Source organism: Diabrotica virgifera, chromosome 5, assembly GCF_917563875.1.
Source record: "Diabrotica virgifera virgifera chromosome 5, PGI_DIABVI_V3a".
Classification (NCBI taxonomy): domain Eukaryota; kingdom Metazoa; phylum Arthropoda; class Insecta; order Coleoptera; family Chrysomelidae; genus Diabrotica; species Diabrotica virgifera.
Window position 1 is genome coordinate 114,539,575 of NC_065447.1, and position 14,213 is coordinate 114,553,787.

At 37.0% G+C, this 14,213-nt stretch overlaps 1 protein-coding gene across 1 annotated transcript in view; it reads right to left on the bottom strand.

Annotated features, from left to right (window-relative positions):
* Positions 1–14,213, bottom strand: part of LOC126885102 (dynein axonemal heavy chain 12) — a 660,248-nt gene that overhangs the window by 296,410 nt on the left and 349,625 nt on the right. The window contains exon 19 of the mRNA XM_050651529.1: positions 231–434. Within this exon, the coding sequence (XP_050507486.1) occupies positions 231–434 (204 nt within the window). The remainder of the gene's footprint in view (positions 1–230; positions 435–14,213) is intronic.

Genomic DNA, 14,213 nt, shown 5'->3' on the forward strand with positions numbered 1-14,213 from the left:
GTTAAAAGCACAAAAATGAATAAATTAGTAGGAAAAATACCACAGAGTAGACCACCAAAACGATGGCGAGAATTCTGGACCTCATCGTCCGGAAAAGACTTGATGGCAATGATCAGGCAGTAGCCTTCTAGCATGATCTATCATGCTAGAAAGAAGAAATCCGACACTTTGTCGTCATACCAAAATCACATTAGAATTTAAACAAAAAGTTGGCTGTATAAAACTTTTACCTTGATCATTTTTTAAAAGTCCAAAAATCATATCGAAATTTTCTCTAAAATTATCGTTAACATATTTTTTAACCTCTTCATAAACCCATAGTCGGTCTCGTTTTTCTACTAATCTATCGTAAAATACTCTCATTACTTCATGTACCCATATTTTTGGAAATATTTTTTTGTCTTCTGCAGATTCCTTTTTTAGCATTGCACAACCTTAAATATGTAATAAAAATATATTAATATAGTTTCTTAATCATAAAGAGAAAATTCATTAATTTATTTGTTCTGAAAGCTACCGAAAACTTTTATAATATTTTACATTTATTTTTAGAACTGTTGGAAAACCAACTATAAGTTTGTAAATGTCCAAAAACTTTGTGATGGGTAGCTCTTCTAAGACGACAGACTCATTAAAACACAGGTTAAAACAAAATAAATATAACCGATCTAAATATTTACAGATAAAAACAAATAAAAATAAAATATCATTCTATTTGTCGCCGAGGCGCAGCTAAGTCCTCCTCCGGATAGACGTCTGAAAAAGAAAAGCAAAATTAACAATAATGTGAAATGTTCCTACACCTCAGCACAGTGTAAGTTTGCAAAGCAGTCACGTTATTTAAATATATAAATTTATCGGGAGCTTGCTCACCACCGTTTAATTATGAGCCGCAAATTACCTCACCACGGTACACCTTGCGGCTCGAGTTGGCCTGCCTTAGCTTGCGAGATCACTTCACCACGGTGCCTCGGTACTCAGGTCGGCCTGCCTTGCTCACCTCGCTTGGCTGGTAGTAGAGCCCAGAGCTGTCGCTTCAAGACTGGCGGATCTCTGACAGTCAGGACATGTTATGATAACCGCGTTTAGGCTTTCTCGCCTCTTCACGGAACGGGGATTCTTTTTTGGGTTTGGGTATAACATAGGAATCGTTTCACTCTGACATCCAAAGGGCAGGCCAAGCCGTGCAGAGCTCCGCCCCCACCGACAAGCTCCTCCTTCTTGTGCTGTTGCTGTTTGTTCGGTCGCTATTTCTTTCCGTTCTTCGGAAGGTAGATACCAAGCCCGCAACGAAACCCCAAGCTCGGTGTGGACAAACGGCTCTTTTCAGATTTTTGGCTTTTTTGTTTTTTTTGGTAACGCGTGGAGGTTAGCTGTGGCTAGATCCTCTCCTAGGTATAGGTATCATTGTGCAATGAAGGTAGGAAACCACAGAAAACTACCTTCCCCCTATCCTGTATTGTGTGATTCGACTCTGAAGGAGTATACGTGAACGCTCGTTTCTTCTTAGTATGTATGTACTTATGGTGTTTTGTGTGTGGTAATGTGTAGGTTTTCGGTTTTTTTTTTAATTTTATTTGGTTTGTTATGTATTAGTGGTGCGTTCTGGAGTGAATATTGTGGTATATGCATGCATGTGTGTGTTCGTGTGTAATGAATGAATGCTTTTTTTTTTTTCTTTTTTTTTTTTTAATGATAATGGTGTTAGGTGTATGTGTTAGTGTAATTTAGTTGTGTAGTGATGTGAATGATTGGGTTATTATGTTGTTGTTTGCTGTGGTGATTACTGTGTGCCCGTAGATTTGATTTGTTATTGTGTTTATGTAATGTGCTGTTTCGTTTCGTTGATCTGGGAATATGTTTAGGAGGATCATAGATGTATAGTATATTGCTTGTTTTATATCGCTGGTAAGGTTTTGTTTTGCTGTGTTGTTGGTTTGTAGTGGTTCTGCATTGTGTACGTTATTTGGCGTTACTTTTCGGTTTGGGCATTTTGATGAGAAAGCTGGGTGCTTTCCCCCGCAGTTAGGGCATTTTGGGTTGTCTGTCGTAGGGCATGCAGTCGATCTGTGCTGTTGTCCGCAGTAGGGACAGATAATGTCTGGTTGGCGGCACTCTGTGCGGAGGTGATCGTTTCTGCAGCATCTTGTGCAGTATTTAAGGAAGCTAGGAACAGTGTTGCTTGCTCTTGGAAGCTCGCAACGTAGCCGTTCCCCATCCATTCTAATACCACACCGAAGCGCTTCTGCGAACTTGGTTTCTGAGTCTGTGAAGACCCTGATGAAGGAGGTAGGTTTGTTATTGGATCGGGCGGTTATTCGTACGACTTTGCTGAACGGAAAATTTGTTGAGGTTAGGAATTCCTCAATATATTTTTGTGTTAGACTTTTGTCTACTCCGGCTATAACCATTTGATATGTTTGGGAAGGTGCAGCTGGGCTTGGCTGCGGTGGAGTTGGCTTTGTCCTTTTGGAATACGGACTATATGTGATGTTCATTGACTTATCGTTGGTTATTTTGTGGATTTTTGCCTGGAATTTGATGAGATTTATTTTTTCGGTCGTACGAATTGAGGCTGCCTTATGGGCGGGGAAGACTTTTATTGAGTCAAAATCTTGTGTTAGGAAGTTGTTGTTTATGATAAATTCATGAAATGATCGCTGCTGACAGATATTTATGGGGATATGCTCTAGTCTGTAGTTGTAGGTTGTGTCGTCTGTTTGTGTGCTGCTGTTGGGTGAATTTTGTGTGGTGTTTGGTTGTGTATTGTTGGTATCGTTTGTTGTGTGTTCTTCTGCTTGGTCCATAGGTGTATGTACAGTTATATTCAAAAAAAAAGGGTACAAGTATTAGAAAGGGAAGTTAACGTCATTATATTTGTGTACAACCGGCTGGGATTTTTGGAGGTTATCAAATGTCATAAGTGATCAAAAATGCAACTCATAGACGTCAAAGACGTTTAATTTGATAGAAGGTTTAACGTTACGTATAATAAAAAATTAATATGCCTCGTCATTTAAGTGAGATTGAAAAGGCTCAAATAATTACGAAAATGGAAGAAGGATGGTCAATTCGTGCGCTAGCAAATTTCTATAATAGAAATTTGAAAACAATCTTCAGAATTAAGCAACGATGGGTCCAACAACAATCATTAAAAAGAAAAGTTGGTTCAGGGCGTTCCAAAGTATCCACTCCTCAACAAGATGCTGTTTTAGTTCAATTCTTAAGAGATAATCCATTTTCGACGTCGAAGGATTCAAGGATTCATACGGGATTTCCTGGTGCCCAACCTACTGTAAGCAGAAGGATCAATGAATCTGAATTAAAAAACCGACCAGCTGCTAAAAAACCATTAGTAACTGTTGAACATCGGCAAGCAAGAGTATAATTTGCACTAAACTATATTTACCGCAACCCACAATTTTGGAACAACGTCATTTTTACTGATGAAAAGACTTTTCAGTCGACCTATAACGGTCAAATCCGTGTTTATCGTCCAGCCAATACTAGGTTTGAAGAACGATATATTCACTCTCATAATAAATCTGGACGTTTTTCTGTAAATGTATGGGGTTGGATTAGTATACATGGACCTGGTGTTTGTTGGCGATTAGAGGGAAGATTTACTGCCGACAATTACATTAACGTTTTGGAACACGTAATGCTCCCTTCTATTGAGCAATTGTATCCTAATAATACTTTTATATATCAACAAGATAATTGTTCAGTCAACACTGCTCATGCCGTAAGGAATTGGTTTCAAACGCAAAACCTGGAAGTATTGCCATGGCCTGCGCACAGTCCAGATATAAATCCAATTGAAAACATTTGGGGCATAATTGTTAAAAAAATATATAAAAGAAATTTTATGCCACAAAATTCAGAACAATTGTGGGATACAATCTTAGAGTGCTGGGAAGATCTTGATCCAAATATGATATCTAATATAATTCAAAGTATGCCAAATAGACTAAATAAAGTTATAGAAGCAGACGGTTCTATCACCAAATACTAAATTCTATTTGTAACAGTCATTAAAATTATTCTTTATATAATTGTTGAATAAATGGTTTCGTCTAATTAATGCTCAACGCCAATGATTTATATTTTTAATAACCTGTGACATTTGATAACCTCCAAAAATCCCAGTCGGTTTTACACAAATAGGATGACGTTAACTTCTCTTTCTAATACTTGTACCCTTTTTTTTTTGAATATAACTGTACCAAGTCGGTGTTTGTGTTCTGAACGCTCACCGCCTGCTGCGAGGTAGTGAGCGCACTGATTTGTGTATCTGTTTGGGTTTGTATAGGTGTATGTGTGAGTGTGCGTGTATGTGTATTTTCTTTGATTTTTCCATGTTCGGTTGGTTTTGTATGTTGTGGAGATAGCATTGGCCTTTGTTGTATTTGTACTTGTCTGTGCAGTTCGGGGTTGGTCTCCCGAAGAGAGGTGTCGAACGCAGACCTTATGCGCTCCCTCCACTCCTCAGGAGTCCTGGGCGTCTCGAGAGGGCTCAGGCTCCCCGAACGTGGTGTGGTAGGTGTATTTGGCGTATGTGTGGGCGATTTTAGTGTATGTGTGGGTGTTTTTGGGGTTTGTTTGTGTATGTGTATCTGGTTTTTCTATGTTTTTTTCTGCTTTGTCCCTCATTCTTTTGGAGTATAGCGTTGGGTATTCGTCTATGTAATCGAGTGGTTTGAATGAGGTTATCTGTACGCTTTCGAAGTCTGTGTTTGTGTAAAGTTCGGTTTTGCGATTTCTTAGCTGTGGTATGCGTGATTGTGTTTTGAGTGTAGCTTGTTTGTGTGGTGTAGAGACTCTTAGTGTATAAGGTATATCTTTTGTTATGTGTTCTCTTATAGCTTTGGATAGTCTGCTGTGTTTAGTGTATTTACTCGGAATTTGTGTTATATAGTATGTATATGGATGTTCTGTTTCTTGTGATGTAGTAGCGTTTGTGTTCTGTGGTGATTCTATATGTGTCGTGCTTTCATATAGTGTATTTATGATTTTTTTTGTGGTTTTTGGGTATTTCGTTATGTTGGTGGATACCACCTCGGTGAGAGCTTGCATCCACTCCTCCTGAGTCTCTATGTTCCTGCCGTCAATTAGTAGCGAAACCTGTGAGGAGTCAGAGGAGCATGATGCGCCATCATCGAAGTCGGTAGTGGCATCCGTGTCTGTGGTACTCTTGTCCATCGTGTTTTTGAAATCTATATATACAGTACCTCAAATCAAAACTATAAGTATAGTAACTTTAGTGGTTGAGTTCTATATATATAGTATCCCTGTTTTGTTGTGTGTGTATGTGACTTGGTTTCTTTAGTGAAGCAAGTCAGTGTAGAGTAGTATTGTGTTTGGTTTAGCCTAGCTTGTTCGTGTTTTAGAATTCTATATATACAGTGTTTCCCAGGAACATAAGTATATTAACTCTATCCCGTTTTGGATCCAATTATATATATATATATATATATTATTCGTGTGTGTAGTTGATATTAGCAGACTTAGCTCCTTCACGAAGCAAGTCCGCGCTGTGTGTTTTGAGATCTATATATACAGTAGGTCTCCTAGAAGCGTAAGTGTATTAACTTTGCCTCAGTGTTTGGACCCCGTACATACAGTGTCTCTGTTGTGTGGTTGGTATGTGCAGACCCGACTTCTTTACGAAGCAAGTCCGTTTTGTGTGCTTTTGAAACCTATAAATATAGTAGGTCCCCCAGAAGCATAAGTGTATTAACTCGCCTCACTGTTTGGACCCTATACCTACAGTTTCCCTGTTGTGTAGTTGGTTTGTGCAGACTTGACTTCTTTACGAAGCAAGTCCGTATTGTGTTGATTTTGAAATCTATATATACAGTAAGTCCACCAGAAGCATAAGTGTATTAACTTTGCCTCAATGTTTGGACCCTATACATACAGTATCTCTGTTATTGTGTGTAGTGCGTTTGTGTATGTTTGGTGATGTGTGGTGATAATGATATGAAGTACATACATATACCTGAGAACTGAGCACTCGTTCGCGGTCTTTTCGTTTCTGGTTCGCGGGAACGCAGAACAGCGTCAATGTCGATAGCCTGATTCTCCCGCGTATTTGGTAATACTTAGTGGAGAAGCAGTCAGTCAACCGGTTGGCGCCAAAACCGTGGAGGTTCCAAGCTTGTCTAGACCTTTTTAGTGGCCTGATCGGCTAGAACCAATGGTATCGATTCGCGGTCGCGTAACGGTTTTAGTGAGATTTCTCTCGCGTTTCGCGGCGTTTCTTCGTTTTCTTTTCCGTTCTTTCGTTGAGAACTCAACAGGACGACGGTTTCCTTCAAGTTCTGCCTCGGTGTTCCTCTTTTCAGGGTTTTGTTAGCCTTTTGAAAGGCTGTTGGGGCTACTAGCGTGGATTCGGTTTGAGATTCACGGCGGATCTCTGCTTGTGGCCTCCTTAAATATCCATCTGCATGTGTTGTTTCGGAGAAGTGGAACTTAGTGGGGCATCTGCGCGATTTGTGAAACTCGCACGGTTCTAAGTGTCGATGCGTGTTCGACGTATCGGCGTATCATTACAACTTTATGTTGTTAAATGCCACATCTCCTTGGTCTTCAAATAACTTCCAGTTCCTCAAAAAACGCACTTCCACTTACTTCCGAAAAATCACTTCCTCTTCACAAAAAGTCTCACAAGAAAGTAACGCCACGCAGTACAGCGCTGTCAGTATTTTTTTATCGTACTCAAAAGGTATAATTCTCACTCTATCTCTCTGAAATTTTGCAAGAGGAAAGTAATATTAATTAAGTAATGAATATTAAAAATGTATCAACATTTTCAATTTGGTTGCAACCGGAAAATGCAGCAGCGTTATATTCTAGTTCAATCAGAGAGTACAGGAAGAGTCTATACTGGTTTCGGGGCTTTTTTTGCCCTTTATCAGTAGACACATATCCTTTTCTCTCTGACTGAACTAGGATACTTCGACGCGTGCCGTCTCAGATTGCAACGAACGAAATGGCTGGGGTGTCATAGCGACATCTGCTAAGAAACAAACTAAGTTCTCAATCTACTAATACATAAACCGACAATAAGTATCGTTCTACATACCACCAGATTGAAAACAGTGGGAAACCTCTCTGGTTACAACCTCCGAGGCTTTTAAAAAATTATACGCCATGCGGGTGCCGAGACGATCAGAAGATGAGGGAATTTAAAAAATTTTTTAATTCACGTCCCATCTGCTCAGCGTGGTGCAGCTCCAACGAGAAGGTTTCCTAAGTACTCCAAAAAGAATAAATAAATTAAACAATAAAAATGTATAAACATTTTTAATTTCGTTGTAAGCCGAATAGGCAGCAGCATTAGGTATATTCTAGTTCAATCAGAGAATACAGGAAGAGTCTATACCGGTTTCGGGGTTTTTTTGCCCTTCATCCGTAGACACATATCCTTTTCTCTCTGACTGAACTAGGAAACTTCGACGCGTGCCGTACTAGAATATATTGCTCCTGCATTTCCGGGTTGCAAAGATATTGAAAATGTTTATACATTTTTAATGTTTAATTTATTTACTCTTTTTGGAGTACTTAGGAAACCTTCTCGTTGGAGCTGCACCACGCTGAGCAGATGGGACGTGAATTAAAAATTTTTTAAATTCCCTCATCTTCTGATCGTCTCGGCACCCGCATGGCGTATAATTTTTTAAAAGCATCGGAGGTTGTATCCAGAGAAGTTTCCCACTGTTTTCAATCTGATGGTATGTAGAACGATATTTATTGTCGGTTTATGTAAATTGAGAACTTAGTTTGTTTCTTAGCAGATGTCGCTATGACACCCCAGCCATTTCGTTCGTTGCAATCCGGGACGGCACGCGTCGAAGTATCCTAGTTCAGTCAGAGAGAAAAGGATATATGTGTCTATTGATGAAGGGCAAAAAAGCCCAGAAACCAGTATAGACTCTTCCTGCACTCTCTGATTGAACTAGAATATAATGCTGCTGCATTTTTGGGTTGCAAGGAAATTGAAAATGTTGATGTGAAATTGAAAACGTGAATTAATTTTTTTTTAATTCTCTCATCTTCTGATCGTCTCGGCACCCGCATGGCTTATAATTTTTTAAAAGCCTCGGAGGTTGTACATAATAGTGTTTTTATAGTTAATTAATAATAAATCGGTAAATTAAAGATTAGTGCAGTGTATAACTTCACCTCCACAAGAGAAGAACAGAACCAGTAACTTACACACAAAATCCTGTAAGTACACTCAAATTCGACAGGTCATCACAAGGGCTTGACACTCAAACAGAAAATTTGTGACATAAAACCCGTTTTTTTCTCTAAGAACATTATAACGATGGCATCATCAGTACTTACCGCCATCTGTCCCCCTCTCTATATGCACTACCGCTGACAATCTACCAATACCATCGATGAGTACTGGAGATGGAACACCATTAAGAATATCATCATCACACAGTCAAATTTGTCCACTGTCGGACATAGGCCTCCTTAAGATGTCTCCATCCGTCTCTGTCTTGGGCAGCTGCAATCCAGTTTGTCGCTATTCTCTTAATATCGTCGGTCCATCTGGTAGGTGGTCTTCCACGACTTCGTTTGTCCGCCCTTGGCCGCCACTCTAAGATCTTTTTTGTCCATCTGTTGTCTCTCTGTCTTGCGACGTGTCCTGACCATTTCCACTTCAACTTCGTAATGCGCTTTATGATGTCTTCCACTCCAGTTCTTCGCCGTAATTCATCATTTCGTATTCTGTCTCTCAAAGTTAGGCGAAGCATGGATCTTTCCATTTTTCGTTGTGCTACTTGTAATTTTCTTATTGATGTTTTAGTCAATGTCAGTGTTTCAGCTCCATAAGTAAGCACCGGAAGTACGCACTTGTTAAATGCTTTTCTTTTTAGCTTTATTGGAATGTTTTTCTTGAACACGTCTCTTAGTTTGCCATACGCTGCCCATCCTAAAGATATTCTTCTAGATAATTCGCATGTTTGGTTGTCTCTACTTATTTGTATTTCGTGGCCCAGATAGATGTATTTGTCAACTGTTTTCTAGTGTCAGTGGTCCACTAGGTACTAAATTGGTCATCATTTTAGTTTTCCCAAAGTTTATTTCCAACCCTACTTTTTGAGAAACTCGTTGTAGTTCTTGCAGCGTTTCGTGGGCTTTCTTTAAGTCGTCGGTTATTAAAACTATATCATCTGCAAATCGTAGGTGATTCAGCCTTTCGCCATCGACATTCAAACCTCTGTTTTCACATTCTAACATCTGGAATGTATGCTGCATTACGGCATTGAATAGTTTTGGTGGCATGTTGTCTCCTTGTTTAACTCCCCTTTTTAGTTTTATTTTTTGAGTTTGGGTATCGAGGTTTATTGCTGTTGTGGCATTTGCATTTGAATAATGTTGGAATATGGGCAGTCGATTCTACAATCTCTCAAAGCTCTTAAGATGGCTACCATTTCGATAGTGTCAAAGGCTTTTTTGTAGTCAACAAATACTAGAACTAGCGGCCGGTTGTACTCTACAGTTTTTTCGATTAGGACCTGTAGGCAAGTTAGATGGTCATTTGTACCATACCCAGGACGGAAACCTGCCTGTTCTCTCGGTTGGCATGTTTCTAGCTTGTTCTAAATTCTGGCAGTGATTATTCGACCAAACAGTTTATACAGGTGGTTTAGAAGACTAATTGGTCTATAGTTTTTAGGTCTGTTTTATCTCCTTTCTTATGTTTGAGGAGCGTTATAGAATTATTCCATTAAGAATATAAAACGCCGTAAATGAAGACAGAGAACAGAGTTCGAGCCGGAGTATTGATCTGGTAAGAGCTCCTACCCCGGTAATTTGAGTATTGATCAAAGGCCACCGCTCTTCTAGTGTATTGAACGATTGCTTTCACACCTTATCCGTGTCGGGTAATGATGGACTGGCCACCTCTAACCTAGACTAAGTATTGATTAGTCTTTCCCCGAGTTTTGGCTAATAAGCAAATATTGTCCTTTGGCTCACCCAGCCGAGTACCGGTAGCGTTAATTTTTCACAGTTATTAATCTTTGGTTCTTTATTTAAATATAGTGTGTTTAGAATAGACTGGCGTTTTTTGAATTTGGTGCATATTATATATGATGCTAATAAAGCTACCCTTCACAACATAACCTGAACAGCTAACATCAACAGTCTCATGGACAGCTTAAAGGTATGATGGAATCGATTGAATAATGTATTGAAAAGGCATATGATCCAAAATCAAGAGCAAAATAAAAATGAATTAAATACCAAATAAAGTCTTTTGGTTTTAGTATATTTTAGAAAGCATACATTTTATTCTACAGCTCGTAGTAGTAGTAATTGAAGTACACCTGGTTCCAAAAAAAACTGATACGACTCTTGAAGCGTATTTTGTAGAAAATTGAGCAGTGTATTTTGAAGGATAAATACTTAATATTTACATACTGTCAATGTCACTGACAAATCTTAAAATTTGTCAGATAGATTATTCTGTTCCACGGTTATTAGATTAATCTTTATTATTAATACTTTCTCCGCAACTGAGGGTATCTTATCAACTGTATTGTTTTTAAACAATAGATGATAAAATAAAAATATTGACAGTTCAAAAATGTGAACATATTGCATTGTGTGTGGCCTAAGTTTGGGCTGAAAACTGAAATGTATTACATTTTTACAAAATTTTGGAATATGTTTAATTACGTAGACCAATTTTAACAGTTGTTTTCAATACAGATTTCAATCCTCTACAAATAGTTTCTCATGTCATTTGATGTCAAATAATTAGGGAAGCTGGAATCAACAGTTTAGAATTTTACATTGAGTTAATGCAAAATTGTGACGCATGTCAAAATTCTCAATGTATTTTAATTGTATTCATTTTTTTTTCGAATCTTGAGAAAACTAATAAATATTTTTGAAAAATTTAAACTCAAAATGAAAGACTACATTATTATCGAGGGCTGAAAGTCCCTGAAAACTTCTATAATATTTATTTTAATAAGTTACAGGGCTGAATTGAATATTAATTTGTTTTGTTGTATAATCCACGTTTACAATAATTATGTGATCTATTTGATGTAAAAACTATCATTTATATACTCTTTATAAAATATAGGAATTCAAAATAATATAAACATTTAGACCTTAATAGTTAGTACAATTTATGAATTAACATAATATATAATCAGTTGTTTGTTGTTTGTTTATTTTATTATTTGTCTGTCATAATAAATATAATGTCAGATCAATCAAATACACTGCTCAACATGATCAAATCTTACTAAGAGTCGTATCAGTTTTTTTAGGAACCGGCTGTACATCAGTAACGGGAAATCGATCTCTGTCAGCTGTAAATCCAAAAATTCAATGTTGAACTCTGTTTATGGTAAAACGACTGTTTCAGAGAAATTAAAGTCATGCTTGAGATTGAATGCATAATCTGTTAATGTAAAACCTTCTGATTTTTTTGTATTTATGTCAATTTTGTGTGATTGGATCCTACTGTCGAATGTTTTTGTCCTATACGCTGTGAGCTCGTACGTAGAGGGGATATTTACAAATTCGCGAACGCCAGTAGTGACAAGTTTGTAAACGTTTACCGGAAATTTGACATAAATGTCAAAGTGATTAATTTAAAATTAAAATTAAAAACATTAATTATAAACAATATTAGTTGGTCAAAGCTGTGGTATATATTTTTACCTTAAATATACTTACGTTTTAAATACTGAATTTAAGTTTTTTTAATATTCCGTAATATCTAATTATAAATAATCTATTATAATCTTAGCGCCATCTACACGATTATTGTCAAAGTATCCGAAGTAAGAAATTGATATTTTATCAATAGAACGTCAAAATGATTAGAAAAATCTTTAAAAAATCGATTACAATTTAATTACTTTTTTGCGTTGTAAATATTAAGCGATAACAATTAAATAATAAATTTAAAAATTACCAGTAAAAGTTGAATTAGTAACCGCTAGGAGCGACACCAGCGAAGCTCACAGCGTATACGAACTGAACGAAGGAATTCGTACTGAAATTCGTGCTTTTTATCTTAAGGTACTAGTACACTTTAGAAGACCAAAAATAAGCATCTTTTCAAGATTTTTTTTCTAAGAACGTTTATTAAAAGTGAATATAAAACTTTTCACATATTAATATCTAACTCTTAGAGAATATAAAAAATATATCTTTTTTGATTTATGCGTGTACACTAGGGTGTATCACAAAAAAAAATTTTATTATTTAATTTTTCAAGTTGATAAAAAGTTGTTACTACCATCATAGATCTACCAAAAAAAAATCTTTTTGAATTCCAACAATATTTAAGTCTCCCGGAATGTACAAAAAGTTTATAATTTTTTGTAAAAAAATACGTTTTTGAAAAAATTATTTACACAGTTTATAAATTACAAATGATGTAATCAAGTTAAAAAATGTGTATTTTTACATTTAATTTATCCATAGTAAACATTTCGGTTCTGAGTTAAATTATTTAGGTAACCCGGAATTACCCAAAATATATCACAATTTTCATATTTAATTCAAGTTTGACATGAATCAGAAACAGTAAAAAAAAATTCTAATACAATCATTACAGTGCTGTATTTTAATGCAATGGGTCAATGAGACGGGCAGCTGCCACTGACTTGTGAGTCACCGGATGTCTGGCGTCTGGCTCCCCTCCACCACTCACTCACACCCTTTGTTTCTGTTAGTCTGACTCCACCGTTCAATCTGACAGCACGTGGTTTGCGCGTTATTACATGTATTTCAGTGTGTTTTGTTTAGTGTTTGTGGTTTATGACTTGTGAATTCCGTGTGGTTTTGTTGTTTTTCTATTATGAGTAAAAAGACAAACACTATAACAACGAGGAAATGCACTGAAGCTCCTATAGTCGGACAGCCTCTTGACATTAGTGATATTAATGTTTTACCTACTAAAAGTGACGTGCTGAGGTATTTTGAATGGGTTAGAAATCAGTTGAAATCTGAAGGATGCTACCAACCACAGAAAAAGTTAATTGCAATGCGAGTGACACATAAGTTAGAGCAAATTTGGAAAAAATCATCAATACCTGTTTCATCTACTAACAATATTGTTTTTATGATTCTACAATTGCATGAGAGGTGTGAAAAGATTAAAAAATCTTCAGGTTGTAATACAAAAAATGCCAAGAGTTTTAAAGTTGCAGTTGAAAAGTTTAGATCTGACATTGATAATAGTCTTTTTGATATTTGTTCATGCAAATGTAGTGAACTAGACAAATGTTTGTGCCCAGCTCCAAGAAAAGTACCAAAATTAGAACATGCATTCTTGACAGACCAACGGAACTTGAGGATGATGATTATCGGAGGTATTGACCAAACAGAGACTAAAAAATTGAAAAACGAAACAAACCTAAGGAAAAGTCCCTGCAATCTAAATTAAGTAGGAATGTGGAACTAACTACTCCACCTGATTTAATAAATGTGGATATTCTTAGTAGTGACTCTGATGATGAATCCATGGAAGAAGAATCAAGTAGGCCTGATGAAAAAGTTCAAGGTTCTAAAATAACTCCTCTAAGAAACAAAATTGAAAGTCCAAGCGTGAAAGTAAAACAAGGCATGCCAGTGAATCTGTCATTGTTTTCTAGGGCATGTGATCGCAGAGGCATTTCAAACAGAGCAGGTGCTCAGCTAGCAAGTGCTCTTCTACAAGATTTGAATGTCATATCACCAGAAAACCAAGCCGCAGTTATTCACAAGTCCAAGATTTTTCGTGAAAGGTTAAAGTACCGCCGAAGTATTAATTCAACTCGCACAAACTAAATAATTGCTCTTTACTTCGATGGTAGGAAGGATGAAACCATAATAAAAAAAATTGTACGTGGGAAATCTGTCCGTAAAACCATACAAGAAGAACACATATCTTTGGTCGAGGAACCAGGTTCAGCATATTTCGGTCATGTAACTCCAAACAGTGGATCTGCGTAAGATATAGTATCATCAATATTAAGTTACATGAGTGATAACTCCATTGATAACTCAAATATCAAAGCGCTTGGATGTGATGGTACGGCAACGAACACTGGAACATCGCAAGGAGCAGTTTTGTTGTTTGAATGCGCATTGAAACATCCGGTCCAAGTAGTAATATGTATGTTGCACTTAAACGAATTACCTCTGAGGAAAGTTTTTGTTGCTCTTGACGGTCCAACCAC